The following is a 17,850-nucleotide window of genomic DNA, read 5'->3' as shown; positions in this document are numbered from 1 at the left end:
TATATATATATATATATATATATATATATATATATATATATATATATATATATATATATATATATATATATATATATAACCTACTGGCGGTCGCCAGTAGGTATATATAGTTAGGATTTTTTCTCTATGGAACTTTTGAAAATTCAATGTCTAATAACTTTGGCGTTTGTGGACGGAATCGCCTGAAATTTTCAGGAAAATGGCACATTTTGTTTCTGAGCAGCCCCTGAAAATTTGGGGGGGGGGGGGAGGGGGGGTTCCGTCAAGGGGGGGCCGAGAAAAAAGGGGGGTCCCAAAACGCGTTTTTTCCATTCATTTTTCCATAGGGCCTTTGGCCTCACTTTTAGCTCGAACGGCTGAATGGATTTGCACAAAACTTGGCAAAATTGTAGGGACTGCTAGCCCGATGTGCCTTTGCTGGGTCTCAATATATGTGCTCCAGTGGATTTTGAGAAATTAACGTTTTAAAAAACAAATATATCTGTGACAGCGTCCTAGATAGCATACTAGTTCGCGCACTTTTCGCGTATCTGAGCTTTGCAAAGCGAAGCTGATTGGCTCTCCGGTGTCTGTCAACATTCTAAACAGTCCGTAGCGGCCGCCATCTTGTCTCTCGGTAGGATCGAGAGACAAGAGGAGGCCAAAACGAAGGGGGAAATAAAGGAAAGGGGGCAAGGTAGACCTCTTCTGACCCCCTAGGATTGATGAGGGGGATATTAAAGTGCCCCGCGGGACCAAAAAAAAATGCGATTTTTTGTCGTAGAGGCTCAAATTGGTACGTGAACCGGGCAGCTAAACGGCAGCGTAACGGGGGGCTGAGGAGAAGCTGATTGGCTGTCAACATTGTAAACAGTCTGGAGCGGCCGCCATCTTGTCTCTCGGTAGGATCGAGAGACAAGAGGTGGTGAAAAACGAAGGGGGAAATGAAGGAAAGGGGGCAAGGTAGACCCCTCCTGACCCCCTAGGATTGATGAGGGGGATATTAAAGAGGCCCGTGGGGCAAAAAAAAAAAAAAAATTCGATTTTTCGCCGTAGAGGCGCGTCCCGGTACGCGAACCGGGCAGCTAACTGGGCAGCTAACCGGCAGCGTAACGGGAGTCTGAGGAGAAGCTGATTGGCTGTCAACTTTGTAAACAGTCCGGAGCGGCCGCCATCTTGTCTCTCGGTAGGATCGAGAGACAACAAGAGGTGGTGAAAAACGAAGGGGGAAATGAAGGAAAGGGGGCAACGTAGACCCCTCCTGACCCCCTAGGATTGATGAGGGGGATATTAAAGTGCCCCGCAGGGCAAAAGGAAAAAACAAAAAAAAAATTGCGATTTTTCGCAGTAGAGGCGCTTCCCGGTACGCCAACCGGGCAGCTAAACGGTATCGTAACGGGAGTCCAACATCTTGCGTTTTTGGAGCGTCCGGTTTGCGTACCGGGTAGCGTTCTGGTAGGCGTAACAAGGGGAAAACCAAGAGAAACAGTAAAATAAAATTTAAAGGAATAGATTTCCACCAAACTTGGCAAAATTGTAGGGACTGTTTGTTTGATGTGCCTTTGCAAGGCCTCAAGATATGTGCACGTGTGGATTTTGTCTAATTAAGGTAAAAAAAAATATATATATATCTGTAAGCGTGCTCTGGCGCGCTTACGTTACAGGTTTTGTTTGCGCTGCAGAGACGATACGTCACGTTTATGTGACGCGTCATGAGGCGTCTCACGTAGCTACGTGATACGTCACGTAATAAAGAATATATTTTACAGCTATAGATATTAGCTTTTAAAAAAACCAATGAAATTCACTGAAAAAAACCATAGGTTATAGACCATATATAGTTAGGAATTTGCATTTACAAAACCTTCAAAATTCACTGAAAAAACCATTGCTCATAGACCATATATAGTTAGGGATTAGCATTTACAAAACCTTAATTTACTCGCACAAAACCATAGAAATTTGCATATATAGTTAGTTGCAATAACTATATATCGCGCACCCGCAACCCACTGCTGATGATGTCACATATTACATCATTCATGACATGGTCAGTGACATCACTGATGACATCACTGATGACATCTCAAATGACATCACTGATGACATCTCAAATGACATCACTGATGACATCACTGATGACATCTCAAATGACATCACTGATGAAATCACTGATAACATCTCATTTGACATTACTGATCACATCACTGATGATATCATTCATGTGATAATACGATGAACCTCTTCAGACTCTAATATAACCTTAGATACAATCAGTGTAAACAGACACTCACAGACTGTCACTCATCCATGGAGTTACTCACACACCTAGTCAGTCATGCAAAGAATCAATCACACCTCCATTTCCTCAACTATACAGTTATACACACCTTACTTAATCAAACATATACTAACACATATTTACTCTCTTATACAATCACCGATACAAGTTCACAATGATCCATACAGCCACTCACACATTCACTGGCTCTTATGCACAGTTATTTATATACGTCAACTCTTACATGTACTGTGTTTTACATATGTACTTACTTTGACATGTAGCACTGAGAAATCCAATCGCTCACCAATACACTCATGCAGACAGTCAACCGCCCATACAGCTGTTTCCACATGCACTTTTGAACCCATTCATCTAGTGAATCAACTGCTCACACATCTATGCACAGAGTCACACACCTCCCAGCCACCCCCACACACACACTCACTCTCCCATACAAATATTTGGGCAACCAATCAATAACCCATATAGTTACTCATATAGCTACTGATCAACACATGCAGCAGTTTACAGAACTACAGAAATAATGATGCACAAATTAAGACAGTTTAGTCACTAACCCATGCACTCAGTGAGACACATCTAATCATTCCCTCATACAGTCAGTCATGCACCTACTAAATCCTTCATCCAAACACGTATACATCCACTCATTCTTCAATATGTAAGACATATTTTAACTTTACAGAAACATATAGTCACTGGATGTTGTCATCAGTGATGTCATCAGTGATGTCATTTGAGATGTCATCAGTGATGTCATTTGAGATGTCATCAGTGATGTCATCAGTGATGTCACTGACCATGTCATGAATGATGTAATATGTGACATCATCAGCAGTGGGTTGCGGGTGCGCGATATATAGTTATTGCAACTAACTATATATGCGAATTTCTATGGTTTTGTGCGAGTAAATTAAGGTTTTGTAAATGCTAATCCCTAACTATATATGGTCTATAACCAATGGTTTTTTCAGTGAATATATATATATATATATATATATATATATATATATATATATATATATATATATATATATATATATATACACACATATATACATATATATATATACATACATATATATATATATTGATCTCGCCTCCCGGGTACACGTGGGTCTCATACCAGTCTGTACTAGGTGTTTAGAATATAAATGTATTCCCCGCTCAGATGAAGCATCTTCCACCACTTCAACGTTATCTCTCATTCCACCATCATCTGAGAAATCTCGCCATTTGGCCCAAATGTTTTCAACAACCTCTGGCCTTATATACCATGGCCTCAGCCCACATGCACCAACCCATGTTGCGGGCGCATGCTATCAGGCTAGGCAATGTCACACAAGTTACTTCCCTTAAATAACGATATATCTGTAAGAAACAGTAGTTCGTGTTAGATTCCTTACCTTAGAACAGAGGTCTTCAATCTGTGGGGCGCGACCCCCAGGGGGGTCGTGGAGTCCTGGGAAGGGGGTCGCCTATTCTGTCAGAGTGCAGTTCCTGGCGTCGGGCTGATTGAGGGTGCTCACGGCGGAGGCCTTATTCACACCAAGGTGTGAAAAACATTAAAGCCTCATTAACAAGTAAAGGTCTTTTGAAGACCTATGAAGTACTCTGGTGTGCCTTTGTATATGTCCCTGAGGCTGTTTCAGCAGGGCTCACATACACGAGCTGGGGGGGCTGGGGGAGGAGGCTGTAGCCTTTTGAGTTCAATGGACTTGGCTGTGGAGTTTATTTTAATTTGTAACGTTTTATATAGCGCTAGTTTAACCTGTAGGTATCTTAGTGTGCCAGTGGAATGGTGGCTGCTGGTCTCGCCTGCTTTCTGCCACCTCTCCTGGGTCCCACCCCCCCTCGCACTCGTTGTCTGTGCATTTTCGCACACCCCTGCCCGCATTCTGCTGTCCTTGGATGGATTTCGCACCACCCTCCTCCTGCCAGCACTCCGCTGTCCGTGATTTTTTGCCCGCCACCCGCCCGCATGATAATTGGAATTTCTGTGTGAGAATGACAACACTCGTTTGAAACAAACAGACATGGAGAAAACCTTTCAATCATCCGTTGGATTGTCTGTTGCATGACATTACCTGCAAAAGGGGTGAGTGAAACATGTGTGGTCCTTTTGCAAGCCTCTCCGCATTATAACTGGGGGTGATCAAAGTCTGCTTAACTTCCTTTGCACAATTATGCGAAATTTCAGCAATTGTGTTCGGAATTCAACACTGGCATTTGATGATGTTTGTAGCTTTAGACAGGAAGATGCATTTTGTGCATAAAAAAGTGTTAAATAAACACGCACAACAGCTGCCCGCACTCTGTCATTCGGGTTGTTCACATGCATGCATGTGTGTGTGTGTGTACATGTGTGTGCATGTATGTATATATGTATGTATGTATATATATATATATATATATATATGGATAGATGTGTGAAAAGGTAGGTGGGTGGAGGATGAATGGATGGATGAAAGGGTGGATGGATGAAGGATGGATGGATAAAAGGTTGCATGGATGGATGTGTGAAAAGGTGGGGGATGCATGGTGGGTGGATGGATGGATGAAAGGGTGGATGGATGAAGGATGAATGTATGTAAGGATTGAAGGATGAAAGGGTGGGTGGATGGATGTAAAGATGAAAGGGTGGATGGATGAAGGATGGATGGATGTGTGAAAAGGTGGATTGAGGATGGATGAAAGGGTGGATGGATGAAAGGGTGGATGGATGAAGGATGGATGGAAGGATGAAAGGGTAGATGGATGTATGGATGGAAGCAAGGAAGGATGAAGGAAGGATGGATGGATGTAAGGATGAAAGGATGGAGGTGTGAAAAGGTGGGTGGATGAATGATGAGTGGATGGATGAATGATGAGTGGGTGGATGAATGATGAGTGGATGGATGTAAAGATGAGTGGATGGATGTAAAGATGAGTAGATGGATGTAAAGATGAAAGGGTGGATGGATGGATGAAGGATGGATGGATGTGTGAAAAGGTGGATGGAGGATGGATGGATGGATGGATGAAAGGGTGGATGGATGAAGGATGGATGTATGGATGAAAGGGTGGATGGATGTATGGATGGAATAATGAAAGGATGGATGAATGATGTATGGATGGAAGGATGAAAGGGTGGATGGATGAAGGATGGATAAAAGGGTGGATGGTTGAAGGATGGATAAAAGGTTGCATGGATGAATGATGGATGGATGTGTGAAAAGGTGGGTGGATGGATGGACGGGTGGATAGGTAAAGGATGGATGGATGGATGGAAGGATGAAAGGGTGGATGGATGTATGGATGGATAAAACGTTGCTTGGATGAATGATGGATGGATGTGTGAAAAGGCGGGTGGATGAATAATGGGTGGATGGATGGACGGGTGGATAGGTAAAGGATAGATGCATGGATGGAAGGATGAAAGGATGGATGGATGATGGATGTATGGATGGAAGGAAGGATGAAAGGGTGGATGGGTGAAGGATGGATGGATGGATGTGTGGAAGTGTGGGTGGATGAATGATGGATGAATGATGGATGAATGATGGATGGATGGATGGATGGATGGATGTGATGAGGTCTAACAGGCACATTTATGGTTGCAGATAGTTGTTGATGATGAGGAGTACCAGTTTCTAAAATCTTTTGTCGGAAGGGGGTCCTTACGCCTAAAAAGGTTTTTCAAGGGGGTCCTGGCATCAAAAAGTTTGAAGACCTCTGCCTTAGAATATCCCCAGGCATCAGACTGGATCCGGAAAGTTTTGCGTAGCAGTACCCCTGCGCGTCGGTAGGCGTCTTCTGCAGCTCTGCGTCCGTCGTCGGCATCGTTGGCGCCAGGATGACGTCGTCGGGGTACTTAAGACGCCGCCTCGCGCGCTGACGTCAGTTCTTGTACATAGCTTTCTGCGCCAGGAACGCAGAGCCATGCCAGAGACCGACACTGGTGACATAAAACTAGGGCCCTCAAAGGGAAATACCTTAACCCTAGATATCGGTCCGCAGAACGGGCAGGATGGGTGGGACGGTAAGGAATCTAACACTAACTACTGTTTCTTACAGATATATCGTTAATGAAGGTAAGTAACTTGCGCATCTGAAAGAGACAGGTTAGTGGTAGATTCCTTACCTTAGAATAGATACCCCAGCAATACCAACCCCAGTGGTGGGTCTGGGAACCAAGATCACACCAGAAAGTCCTGGAGAACGGAACGGCCGAAAAACCCATCTCTCCGGACTTGGCTGTCCAGGCAGTAGTGTCTAGCAAACGTGTGCAGCGAGGCCCATGTAGCTGCCTGACAGATGTCCTACAAGAGGACTCCCCGACCCAGAGCAGTAGTAGCCGCCGTGGCAGAGTGGAATGGGCTCTCAGCCCAACAGGGGGCTCCGTTTTAGCGAAGGAGTAACAGACCTTGATGCACAACATGACCCACCGAGAGATGGTCCGTTTGTGCACCGCCCGTCCCTTCTTCGCGCCCACGTAACCAACAAAGAGCTGGTCATCCACGCGGAACTGGCGTGTGTGATCAAGGTAGAAGGAGAGCGCACGTTTTGAGTCCAGACGGTGGAGCCTCTCTTCCTCTTTAGAGGGATGCGGAGGCGGAAAGAAGGTGGGCAAGGCGATGGACTGCCCAATATGAAAGGCCGTAACCACCTTGGGCAGGAAAAAAGGACGCGTTCTTAAAACAACCTTGTCCGGATGGACAGAAAGGAAAGGAGGCTTAGAGGATAGAGCCTGGAGCTCACTCACTTTCCTGGCAGAGGTGATGGCAACCAGGAATGCAGTCTTAAGAGTTAGAAGACGAAGAGGGCAATTGTGAAGTGGCTCGAAATGAGCGCACATCAGATAGGTGAAAGCAAGGTTCAAATCCCACTGAGTAATCACAAAAGGAAAAGGAGGAAACATTGTGTGATGCCCTTCAAGAATCTATTTACAACAGGGGACTTGAAAAGAGAAGGCTGATCAGGAAGCCTCAAGAAGGCAGAAATGGCAGAGAGGTAGCCCTTAAGAGTGCCCAGAGCAGAGCCCTGCTGGGCAAGAGAAAGAAGGAAGAGGAGAACCTCTGAAAGGGGGGCAGAGAGAGGATCCACGGCCTTTGCTGTGCACCATGCCACAAATTTGTTCCACCTGCAGGCGTATACCAATTTTGTGGAGGGATGCCTGGCTGCCAGAATCACATCACAGACTTCAGGAGGCAAGTCAAATGGCCTCAACTGCCACCGCTCAATCTCCACGCATGGAGGTGGAGGCTGGACAGGTTCGGGTGGAGGACCGTCCCCTGCTGCTGCGACAGAAGGTCCTCCTGAAGAGGCAGATGAATCAGGGGATCGACTCACATGCTGAGTAGCTCGGGATACCAGTACCTTTGTGCCCAGTCCGGAGCCACAAGGATGACTTGGGCCCTGTCGTGCCTGATCTTCCTCAGCACTCTGGGCAGAAGTGGTATAGGCGGAAAGGTGTACAACAGACCGCAGCGCCACTCGCAACTAAAAGCCTCTCCGAGCGAGTGCCGCCTTGGAAATTCCAACGCGCAGAACTGATGACATTGCGGGTTCTCTTCGGTGGCGAATAGATCTAACCAAGGCTCTCCCCATTGCTGAAAGAGACCTTGCGCAACGTCCGAGTTCAGACGCCATTCGTGATCCATCATGCACCGACGGCTGAGTTAGTAGTCCTTAGCGTTCAGGGAACCTGCCAGGTGTTGAACCACCATGGTGACACACTGGCGTTCCAGCCATTGCCAGAGGCGCAGAGCCTCCTGACAGAGTCCACGACTTGACCCGCCTTGTTTGTTGGAGTACCATATGGCGGTGGTGTTGTCCGTGAACACCTGCACTACACTCCCCCGGACTGAGGGGATGAATGCCTTCAATGCAAGTCGGATCGCCCGCAGCTCCAGAAGTTTGATTTGGAGCCGGGACTCCGCCGGAGACCAGAGGCCTCCGATCTCCGTCTCTCTCATGTGGCCCCTCCAGCCCAGGAGGGACACGTCCGTCACAACTACGTGCTCCGGTTGGGGTAGGGAGAGGGATCTGCCCCTGACCCAATCGCGGTTCGTGAGCCACCACTGCAACTGTCTTGCAGTGCCCTCAGAGATCAAGACATGGTCGGACAAGTTGCCCTGATGCTGGGCCCACTGAAACTTCAGGTCCCACTGCAGAGCCTGCATCCGCCACCTGGCGTGATGCACCAGAAGGATGCAGGAAGCCTTCAGCCCCAGAAGCTGCTGCGTCAACCTGACCGAGACATGGGTTAAAGGTTGAAAGATCGGAATCAGAACCTGAATATCCCGAACCCGCTGTTCGGGTGGATAAACCCGAAACTGCGCCGAGTCCAGAACCGCTCCGATGAAGAGCAGCTTCTGAGAGGGGCACAGGTGTGACTTTGGCACATTGATGGAGAACCCCAGCAGGTGCAGGAGGTCAGCGGTAGTCTAGAGGTGGCTGAAGGACTGTATGGAGCGAGCCCGCCTTCAACAGCCAGTTGTCGAGATAGGGGAAGACTGGCACCCCCGATCTGAGCAGATGAGCTGCAACCACCGCTATCACCTTCGTGAACACCCGAGGGGTGCTGGTAAGACCAAAGGGGAGCACAGTAAACTGAAAGTGCTCGTGGCCTACCGTGAACCGCAGATAACGCCGGTGTGCCGACAGGACGAGGATATGGAAATATGCGTCCTGCAAGTCCAACGCTACCATCCAGTCTCCAGGGTCTAGGGCAGCTAGGACCTGAGTTAAGGTCAGCATCTTGAACTTCTCCTTCTGGAGGAAGCTGTTGATGCTCCGGAGGTCCAAGATAGGGCATAGGCCTCCTTTGCCCTTCTTGGGTACCAGAAAGTAGTGGGAGTAGCAACCATGTCCTACTTCTGGCCCAGGAATGCGCTCGATGGCCCCCTTGGCCAAGAGGGCCGCAACTTCCTCCTGCAGAAGTTTGAAGAGATCCCCCAACATGCGGTGGTACTGCAGTGGCATGGCTGGAGGAGTCGCCTCGAAGGGGAGGGAGTAGCCCCTTCGGACGATTTGCAGCACCCACCTGTCCGATGTGATGGTGCGCCAGTGGAGCAGGTGATGGCGAACCCTGCCCCCCAGTGGCGTCGAGTGGGCCTGAAAGCACGGACTTTGAGGCAGATGCTACGGGGATGGATGTGGACTGGCCTTGTCGTTGTCCCCTGGCACGGCCACGGCGGTTCCCACGTCCACCGCCGCGCTGAGGTTGGTTTTGCGGCCTGTGGCTGGCAGGACGTGAAGGGGCACCCATTCCTTGGCCAAAGAAAGGGGCAAAAGGCAGAAGTTTGCTGGCGCTGGCACGACAAGCCCGAGGACTTGGCCGTAGCCCTGGAGTCCTTGAAACGCTCAAGAGCACTGTCTGCCTTGTCGCCAAAAAGACAACGGCCATCGAACGGCATGTCCATGAGCGTGGCCTGGACATCAGCTGAAAAGTTGGTGGACCTGAGTCAGGCGTGACGACGAACCGCCATCATCGTGGAAATCGCTCTACCTAGCGAGTCCGTGGTATCCAATCCATATCGTATGGAGTAACGCACTGCATCCCGCCCTTCCGCAAGGGCTTGAGTGAGCTTTGCCCGTGCCTCCACCGGGCACTGCGGCAGCACGTCCGCAACCGTATTCCACAGAGAGTGGGTGTAACGGCCCAAAAGGCAAGCGGTGTTGACAGACCGCAGGCCCAAACTGAGTGAGGAGAACAGCTTCTTACCAAACTGGTCATACCTTTTGGATTCCTGATCTGGCGGGGCAGTCGGGAATGCAGTCTGGGAATTAGAGGCCTGGATAACCAGACTCTACAGGGTGGGGTGGGTGGACAGAAAGCAAGGGTCGCCCGGGGCTGGGCGGTGGCGTCGGGCCACATTCCGATCTACAGGAAGGCCTGTAGCAGGCTTGGACCAGGTGCCCAGCAGAACGTCCGAGAGGGCTTCATTAAACGTCAGGAGAGTCTCTGAGGAGCTTACCTGCGGTTTGAGCACCTCAGTGAGGAGGTTAGTCCTCACAGCCGTGACGGGGAGCTCAAGAGCCAGGGCCTTGGCCACCCTCGTCAACACCACGCTGTAAGCAGACAAAATCCAGTGTCGGGCGAAGTGTCCAGTCCACTGGCCTCCCCTAGCTCAACTGCCCAGCCCTGATCCAACTGGCACTCCTGTGCCAGAGGGTCCTCAGACCCCTCCCAGTCCTCCCCGACATCAATCTCCTGATAGTTAGGGTAAAATGATGGAGCCGGATCGTGGATGAATTGCTCATACCTCGGCATCGATGCCAGTGCCGGATGGCGCCGGTCCCGGACCGGGGCTGGTACCGGGGACAACGTCGTCCGGAGATGGCGTCGGGGGCGACACCCGCTTGGGCTCCCAGACGGATCCGCGGGGCCCGAAGGCGCCTCAGCAGAATCCAGTGGAGGGAAGCGCGACCTCATGGCCGCGAGGAAGGCGCTGATCTCCTCCGCTGTCGCGTGCAGCCAAGGGACCAGCGGGTATGGAGCTGGACGCAGCGCTTGTGGCTCCGGGGGAGCAGTCCAAACCCCCCCCCCCCACGTCGCGCGAGCGTTGGGGGGAATCAGAAGAGAGATGCCGCTTTTTCGACTTCTTGTGCCTCGACTTACCTGAGTACTTTGAACCCGACGAGTGGTGTCGACTCGCCGAGCTGTGTTGACTGCAGCCCCGCGACCGGTCCCTTGACCTCCTCCTGGAATGGGACCTCAAGCGGCATGGGGCCGACTGCCGGAGCTCGAGTCGCTTACGGGAACGCTCCCGCCTAGCTTTCGACGTCAAGGCAGTCGGGGCACAACTTGTCATCATGGCCGGCCCGAGGCAATAAAGGCACCGACGCTGGGGGTCGGTAACCAACATCAGTCGGCTACAGTCGTCACAGGGCTTGAACCCGGGCATCCCTACCGGCAACGGAGTCGATAAACGACTCCATAAGATCCAAAATAGATCGAAAAAGTTAGTCAAAAGTGACTGAGGAGTACTGCTCTTCCCGGATCTGCGCTTGCTGGCGCGGAAAAAAGAAGAACTGACGTCAGCGTGCGAGGGCGGCGTCTAAGTACTCCGACGACGTCATCCCGGTGCCAACGACGCCGACGACAGACGCGGAGCCGCAGACGACGCCTACCGACGCGCAGGGGTACTGCTACGCAAAACTTTCCGGATCCAGTCTGACGCCTGGGGATATTCTAAGGTAAGGAATCTAACACTAACCTGTTTCTTTCAGATGTCTCTTTCCAGGAGCACACTATGACACATCGGACCACCATTAGGACCAGATAACAGAAAAGTAAATTGTATCTGGGCAGGATCTCATCTCTCCATATCCCCAGTGTCGCCAGTGGAGTAATGGTAATCTGCTCCCCTAACACTGAATAAACAAATTTCTCAACTTCTTTCCAAAAATGACCAGAGGTGGACACAACTCCATTATGTTTGCAGCAGTGTCCCGCTCTTCCACACCCCTTAGACTCATATTGTTGGCTCTGCCCATTTTGTTCAACCTTGTTCTTGTGCAGTAGGTGCAGTATAGCATTTTAAGTTGCACAAAGCCGAAATCCCACTCTGATTGCTACCTCTATAGGGTGTCTGCATGCCTCTACCCAGTCATTTTTTTCCTACTGTACCGAGCTCTTGCTCCCATCGGGCTTTCAATGCTTCGAGTATGCATTGAGAATTAGTAGTTAGTGTTCTATATATAGTGAAATTTCAGGCTTGTGCAGTGGGCTGAAAGAACAAGTTACTTATAATCAGTAACACTTTTCTGGTGGATACAGTATCTACCTGTGGATTCCTAGCATACCACTGAAACTTCTCTTTATGGCTCTGCCACGTTGACAAAGATGTCACAATGCTATTGTTACGCATTCAATCCGTTTGATGTCGTTGGAGCCATAAGAAGCCCTTGTCGGTGTGCTGATGTCAGTTTCCACCCATTAATTTCGTGCTTTCGGGGGGGAAAGGGTGAAACCACCAGTGCTAATGCAAAAACATTTTGCAGATCTCCAATGAAAGTACTTATATAAATTGAAACATTTAACTATCTATCTATCTATCTATCTATCTATCTATCTATCTATCTATCTATCTATCTATCTATCTATCTATCTATCTCAATATACATCTATCTATCTATATATACACAAAAAGAAATATATATACAACACCTACAAATATATATGCATATATACACATGTATTTGGAAATGTAAATAAAATACACAGGATGAGACTTCTGATGCCCTCTTGATTCCCTTCTTGCCTTGGCCATGAAGAGCGTTGTCTCCCTATCCTTCAAAGCCTTGGGATTCATCTTCTGGCATGAAGAACAGGTTTCAACGTCATGATCTGAACATAGACAGTAAAGGCACTAGCCATGCGGGTAAGTGATCAACATCTGATTTTCACATTCTCTGCAGGGCTTGAATCCTAACTTCCCCGGAGGTGACGTTCTTCCCCTGCAACAACGTTGCTATTTCCTGGACAAAATGTTGCAAGACTTCCCAGACCTATGGAGAGCCTAGGAAAAAAATGTTACGCATCAAAGGCGTGGAAAATAGGGAACTGACCTCAGCAGGCCGACAAGGGTTTTTTAAGGCTCCAAAGAAGTCATGTGGAGTCGCATGCAGAGCCGTAGCATTGTGGGGTCCTCTGCGACGTGAGAGAGCTGTAATAAAATGTTTCCATGGAATGCAGGTGCATTGGGATATTCAAAAGGTGAGGAATCCACAGGTAGATGTATCCATCAGAAGTACCTTGTATTCCAGCGGGGTCTCAACCTCCACTTCAGAAAGTTTAACTCAGAGTATCGGAAAATAATCTGTCTCACCTGGTGGTATCTTAAGAATTGGCCATTTGCCATGATGAACCATTGTTAATGGCCCTGAGATACAGTCCCTATATTATTGTTTGTTTTATCCATTATATAACTTTCTACAGCTGAAAACAGCAATGTACATAAATGTGCACAATGCATGCCAAAAGAGGTCGACCATATTGCATGAGGGTTGCACCATGCATGCTCAAAGAAGTTGATCATATTGTTTGACTTACCTCTGCTGTGTTCGGAGCCACATTGCCTACCACTACAATCACTCTTCCTCTGAAGCTCTGGAGTGTGGCTGTGGAAGGACACTGGACTAGTTCTCCCTCTGCATTGAAAGCAGAACCATAAGGAATATTGATGCTTCCTGGAATATGGCCCCGATTAAAGCTGAATACAACAGTTAAGGAAAAGCCACTAGGATGTGTGCAGAACGTTATACAGACAGACAGTTGGAGAGCAGCTATCAGTGGAAGCAAATAACCAACAGCAAAACATGAACAAGGATCAAAGCTCACAATTGAGATCATCGTAGAAAACTGCCATTTCTACCCATCACATAAACGTCACCCCACACCCCAATAAAGCTTTTTTTTTTAGCACCATGTTACCCTTGCACCCATACGGCTTATCTTTACTAATAACGTATAGAAACCTTGCACTAGCCATTGGCTAGACCTAAGATTGACAAGTACAATTTATAATGTATGATAGCTTACACCACTACCAATCCCTGAGCTTGAATTCAAACATTAGTCCTTACATGGTGGGACCTAAAGTTGCCTTTCAAATCTCAGAAATAAGGACGTTTCTATACAATCACAGACGTCAATATTTTGAATCTCTAGAAAGCCAAATCCTTGGTAGTTTTCCAGCCAGGCACAATGACGCCTGACGAATTTTCAAGTTGCCTATCATAAAATGTTGCATGTGCATTTCATCCAGTTTCTTCAACTCTGCAAGCAGTAGATGTCATATAAGCAGACAGAAGGATATCTCCTGGTATGTATGGAAGTCTGACATATACATGAGAAAACAGCAAAAAAAAAAATCACATTGTCTCTGGTTTCAAGCAGAGTTAAAATGGGGGACTGCCACTTGGAAGGTAGTCTTCAAGTTAGATGCATCTTGGGGGCTTTGAAGAAGCTCAGAAAAGCTCACAGCTTCAAAGAAATCGTTCATAACGGAAATGTTTCAAATCGAAGTTTAGTCCAATAAGGATAGAATAAAGTGCATTTTGGAATGAGCATATTCGAACTCACTTATTTTGAACATACAGTTGGTCAAACTGCTTTTGACTACAGGAATAGACATAAAATAACACTCATCTAAAGTTTTTTGAAAACCACTCTTGCGGCCAATGGATGCTTTTTTTGTGTTTACATTTATGAGTACACAAGCTAGGTGTGTGCCAAACAGATCAACAACATCTGCAAAATAACTGAGAGACTAGACATTTTTTCCAGTGCACATTGACAGAATCTGAGCCAATTAGTTCTGTTTTATGATCTTTTACTCCTACTTTAGCACTCGAAAAGTGAAAAGTCCAAGTGCATTCTGAATAAGACGGCTGTACTGTTTAGTGCCCCTCTACATATGTTTATATTTTTTTAGTTCACGCATAAAAATAAGACCTTTTGGTCAATGGCATCTGCTTTCTAAACTCTCAAGGTTAGGAATGAGTTAGACAGCTCTGTCTGAATGGTACAGATAAGCTGTTAAGCTGGAACAGATCAAGTCTTGGAGGAAATAGGCCATTTGTTGAGCAAGTCAATCAACGTCATACTAACAGAACATCCTACTAGGTTTTTACGCTTTCCATCCATTCCACTTACCCTTGCTTATAATGCCTTGGTATACAAACGTTTATTATGGCATGGTACACCCTAGATTGAATATTCATTTATAAGGCCAAATCACAAGATACTGCAGTTTCTCCTAAATCCTGGTGGCCAGATCATGTGTGTGTGTGTGCGCAAACCTTCTGCAATTAGAGACAGTTTGGTGATTGGCCATACTATCACACAAAAGCATTTGTCACCGAACCAGTGCTGAACACAGGTTCATCAGTGCACTACTGGCTTGACTTATACGTTGCGTTTAGGTTAAGCTATTCGCATTAACACAAGGATTTGAGATCCAAATTTCTGCTTCTAATGCATAACAGCAAGTACATTATTTATGTATTTGTTTATAAGTATTATATAGTACTAGCTAGACCCGAAGGTATCAGAGAGCTTTAAACAAAAAAGAAAACAGCATAAGAATACATAAAATGAGAAGTCGACTAACATAGCTCTGTGTATGATGCTTGACAAAGATTCAAGAGTAAGACTAAAATAGAGAAGAGGAGTGTAGATGCGCAGGAAAGGTGTGATTATAGTATGCAGATTAATTTAGGAGAGCCTAAATTAAAGGAGTGACTAACATATTATACATTTTAAACATACAAATGACCAAATGTCACAAATGGTTGAGTCTTGGAGAGAGTGAGCTATTGAAACCTGGATCGGTTGGCGTGCGTGTTAAGGTATTTGTTGACGAGCAAGAGTTTCAGATCCCTTTTAACCCCTTCGATGCTGATGACGAGCTCAGCTCGTCATCAGCCACGGTGGTCGTGTGCTGATGACGAGCTCAGCTCGTCATGTAACGCGGCTTTTGGAAAAAAGCCGCGTAGCGCAAAAATAACCCCCGCGCGCATGTGGTTAAAGCAGGAGAAGGAAGGGTTGTAGCTGAGACCTCTAGGGAGAGTGTTCCATATCCTGGTTGCATTTCCAGTAAAATGGTGCGAGTTAGGATAGTTTTCCTTTTCATTAAAGAAGTGAATTGGTCCTCCTCAGAGTAATGGTTCTTCCCGCTGTCGTAAGTTTATTGTCTAGATAGTTTGGGGTTGTGTGTGGAGGGCTTTGCGTGTAATGCAGGCGGACTTTATTATTTTATTTATGTGTTTTGTAGAGTGCCTGAATCACCCCCAAAGGGGTATCTTTGCGCTGTGGACATGCAACAGTAGGCCAACTTAGGGAATAAATTAGAACAAAACAGTTTTGAGCAGCTTTCTAAATTGAAGGTGGTCAGGGCATTGTCTCAGGTGGGTGGGGAGCTGGATCCAATAGAGAGGGGCAAGGTCTTGAGAATACATATTCTTTTAATGGGTAGCCAGTTGAGGGATTGAGGGCTGAAGTGATGTGTTCAAATCATTTAACACCAGTTATGAGTTGTGCTGCCATGTTCAGTACAGATCTTAGGGGGCAAGGTGAATTTTCAGCACTTCTGTGCAGATGGCGTTTCGTTTCCATAGTCAATTTTAGATAGGACTAGAGATTGTACTACTGTCTTGAAGTCGTCAGGGGAATTAAAGTTTTAATTTTCTTGAGGTGTTTCAGTGAGTAAAGTGCTCCTTTGGCTGAGTTTTTGAAGTTATCCTTCATTGTCAAGTTTTTGTCCTGGGTGATGCCTAAGGACTTTACTGAGTTTCACAGTGTGAGGGAGCAGTTTAGAGCAGTCAGGTTCTTGAGCCACTCTTGGATTGGTAGGTGGTTACTTTTCGGGGCGAACAGTATTAATTCTGTTTTGTATGAATTCGATTTTAAACTAAGTTTGTATTTTGGTTAGTGTGACATTAATGTATAGGATGCCACTTTGTGATTTGATTTTGTAGGAGAGTTGTGTGTCATCAGCATATAGGTGATACTTGACCCCTGCTTGCTTCAGGATGATTGTAAGGGGTTCTATGAAGCGATTAAAGAGGGAAGGGGAGAGTATTGAGCCTTGGGAAACACCAAGAGTGACTTATGTAGGTTTGGAGAGGCAGGATTTGATTTTAATGTGTTGTGAATGGTATTGAAGGCAAGATGTGAACCATTTAAGTACAGTGGCATTAATACCAGAGCAGATCTTAAGTGTCTCAAATAGAGCTGATTGGTTGACAGTGTTAAAAGCTGCTGATAAGTCAAGCATGATGAGTAAACATGCTTCACCTTCATCCAAAGTTGTGTGGATGTCATCAGAGATATTTAGCATCGCAGTTTCTGTGCTACAGCATTGTCTGAACTCTGACTGGAAGGTATCATGGAGGTTGTAATCGACTATATGTTATTTACGTTGTTGAAGAACGCACTTTTCCATGGTTTTGTCTAGGAAGGTTGGAGATAGATCTGGGGTTGTTGAGATCATTTGGGTTGGGCCCTGGTTTTCTGAGTATGGGTGTGATTTGTCCTAGTTAGAGGGAGTCAGGTAAGAAGCCTGAGGCAAGGGATGAGTTGATAATTTTTGTCCAGAATGGGGCAATGATGTGGTTGACGTTTTGTACTATTGCGGACGGGAGGAGCTCCATGGTGTGGGAAGTAGGCTTTAAGTTCGCAAATATATTGAAGACTTCTTTTTCTGTCATGAGTTTGAAGTCAGACCAATTGGCATTGTTTTTCAGTTGGGTGAGGTCATGGATGTCCTTGAAATAATTTGGGTTTATTTGGTCATTAGAAGGCATATGAGGGCTTGATAGGCGGGATGGCGGATATGTGACTTGGATGAAGAAATGATTGATTTTTGCGACTTTATCAGTGAAGAAGCTGGCAATTTCCATGCAGCGTTCATTGGTGGCTATTATTTTGTGTGGGGATGTGGGGGAGGTTTGTCTTTTAACATTGTTGAAGAGTTCCCTGGTTCTAATTTTAGCATTGTCAAGTTGGTTGAGAAAAAAAGAGGCTTTTTTCTCTGAAAATGAGCTTCTTGTATGACAGCCGTGCAGTTCTAAAT

General features: G+C 46.7%; 1 protein-coding gene across 1 annotated transcript in view; it reads right to left on the bottom strand.

Annotated features, from left to right (window-relative positions):
* Positions 1-17,850, bottom strand: part of TBCK (TBC1 domain containing kinase) — a 1,513,148-nt gene that overhangs the window by 256,805 nt on the left and 1,238,493 nt on the right. The window contains exon 25 of the mRNA XM_086962029.1: positions 13,326-13,485. Coding sequence (XP_086818155.1) covers positions 13,326-13,485 — 160 coding nt within the window. The remainder of the gene's footprint in view (positions 1-13,325; positions 13,486-17,850) is intronic.

The sequence above is a fragment of the Lissotriton vulgaris genome, chromosome 3_1 (genome assembly GCF_964263255.1).
Source record: "Lissotriton vulgaris chromosome 3_1, aLisVul1.2, whole genome shotgun sequence".
Taxonomy (NCBI): domain Eukaryota; kingdom Metazoa; phylum Chordata; class Amphibia; order Caudata; family Salamandridae; genus Lissotriton; species Lissotriton vulgaris.
This window is presented reverse-complemented; position numbering and strand designations above follow the sequence as displayed.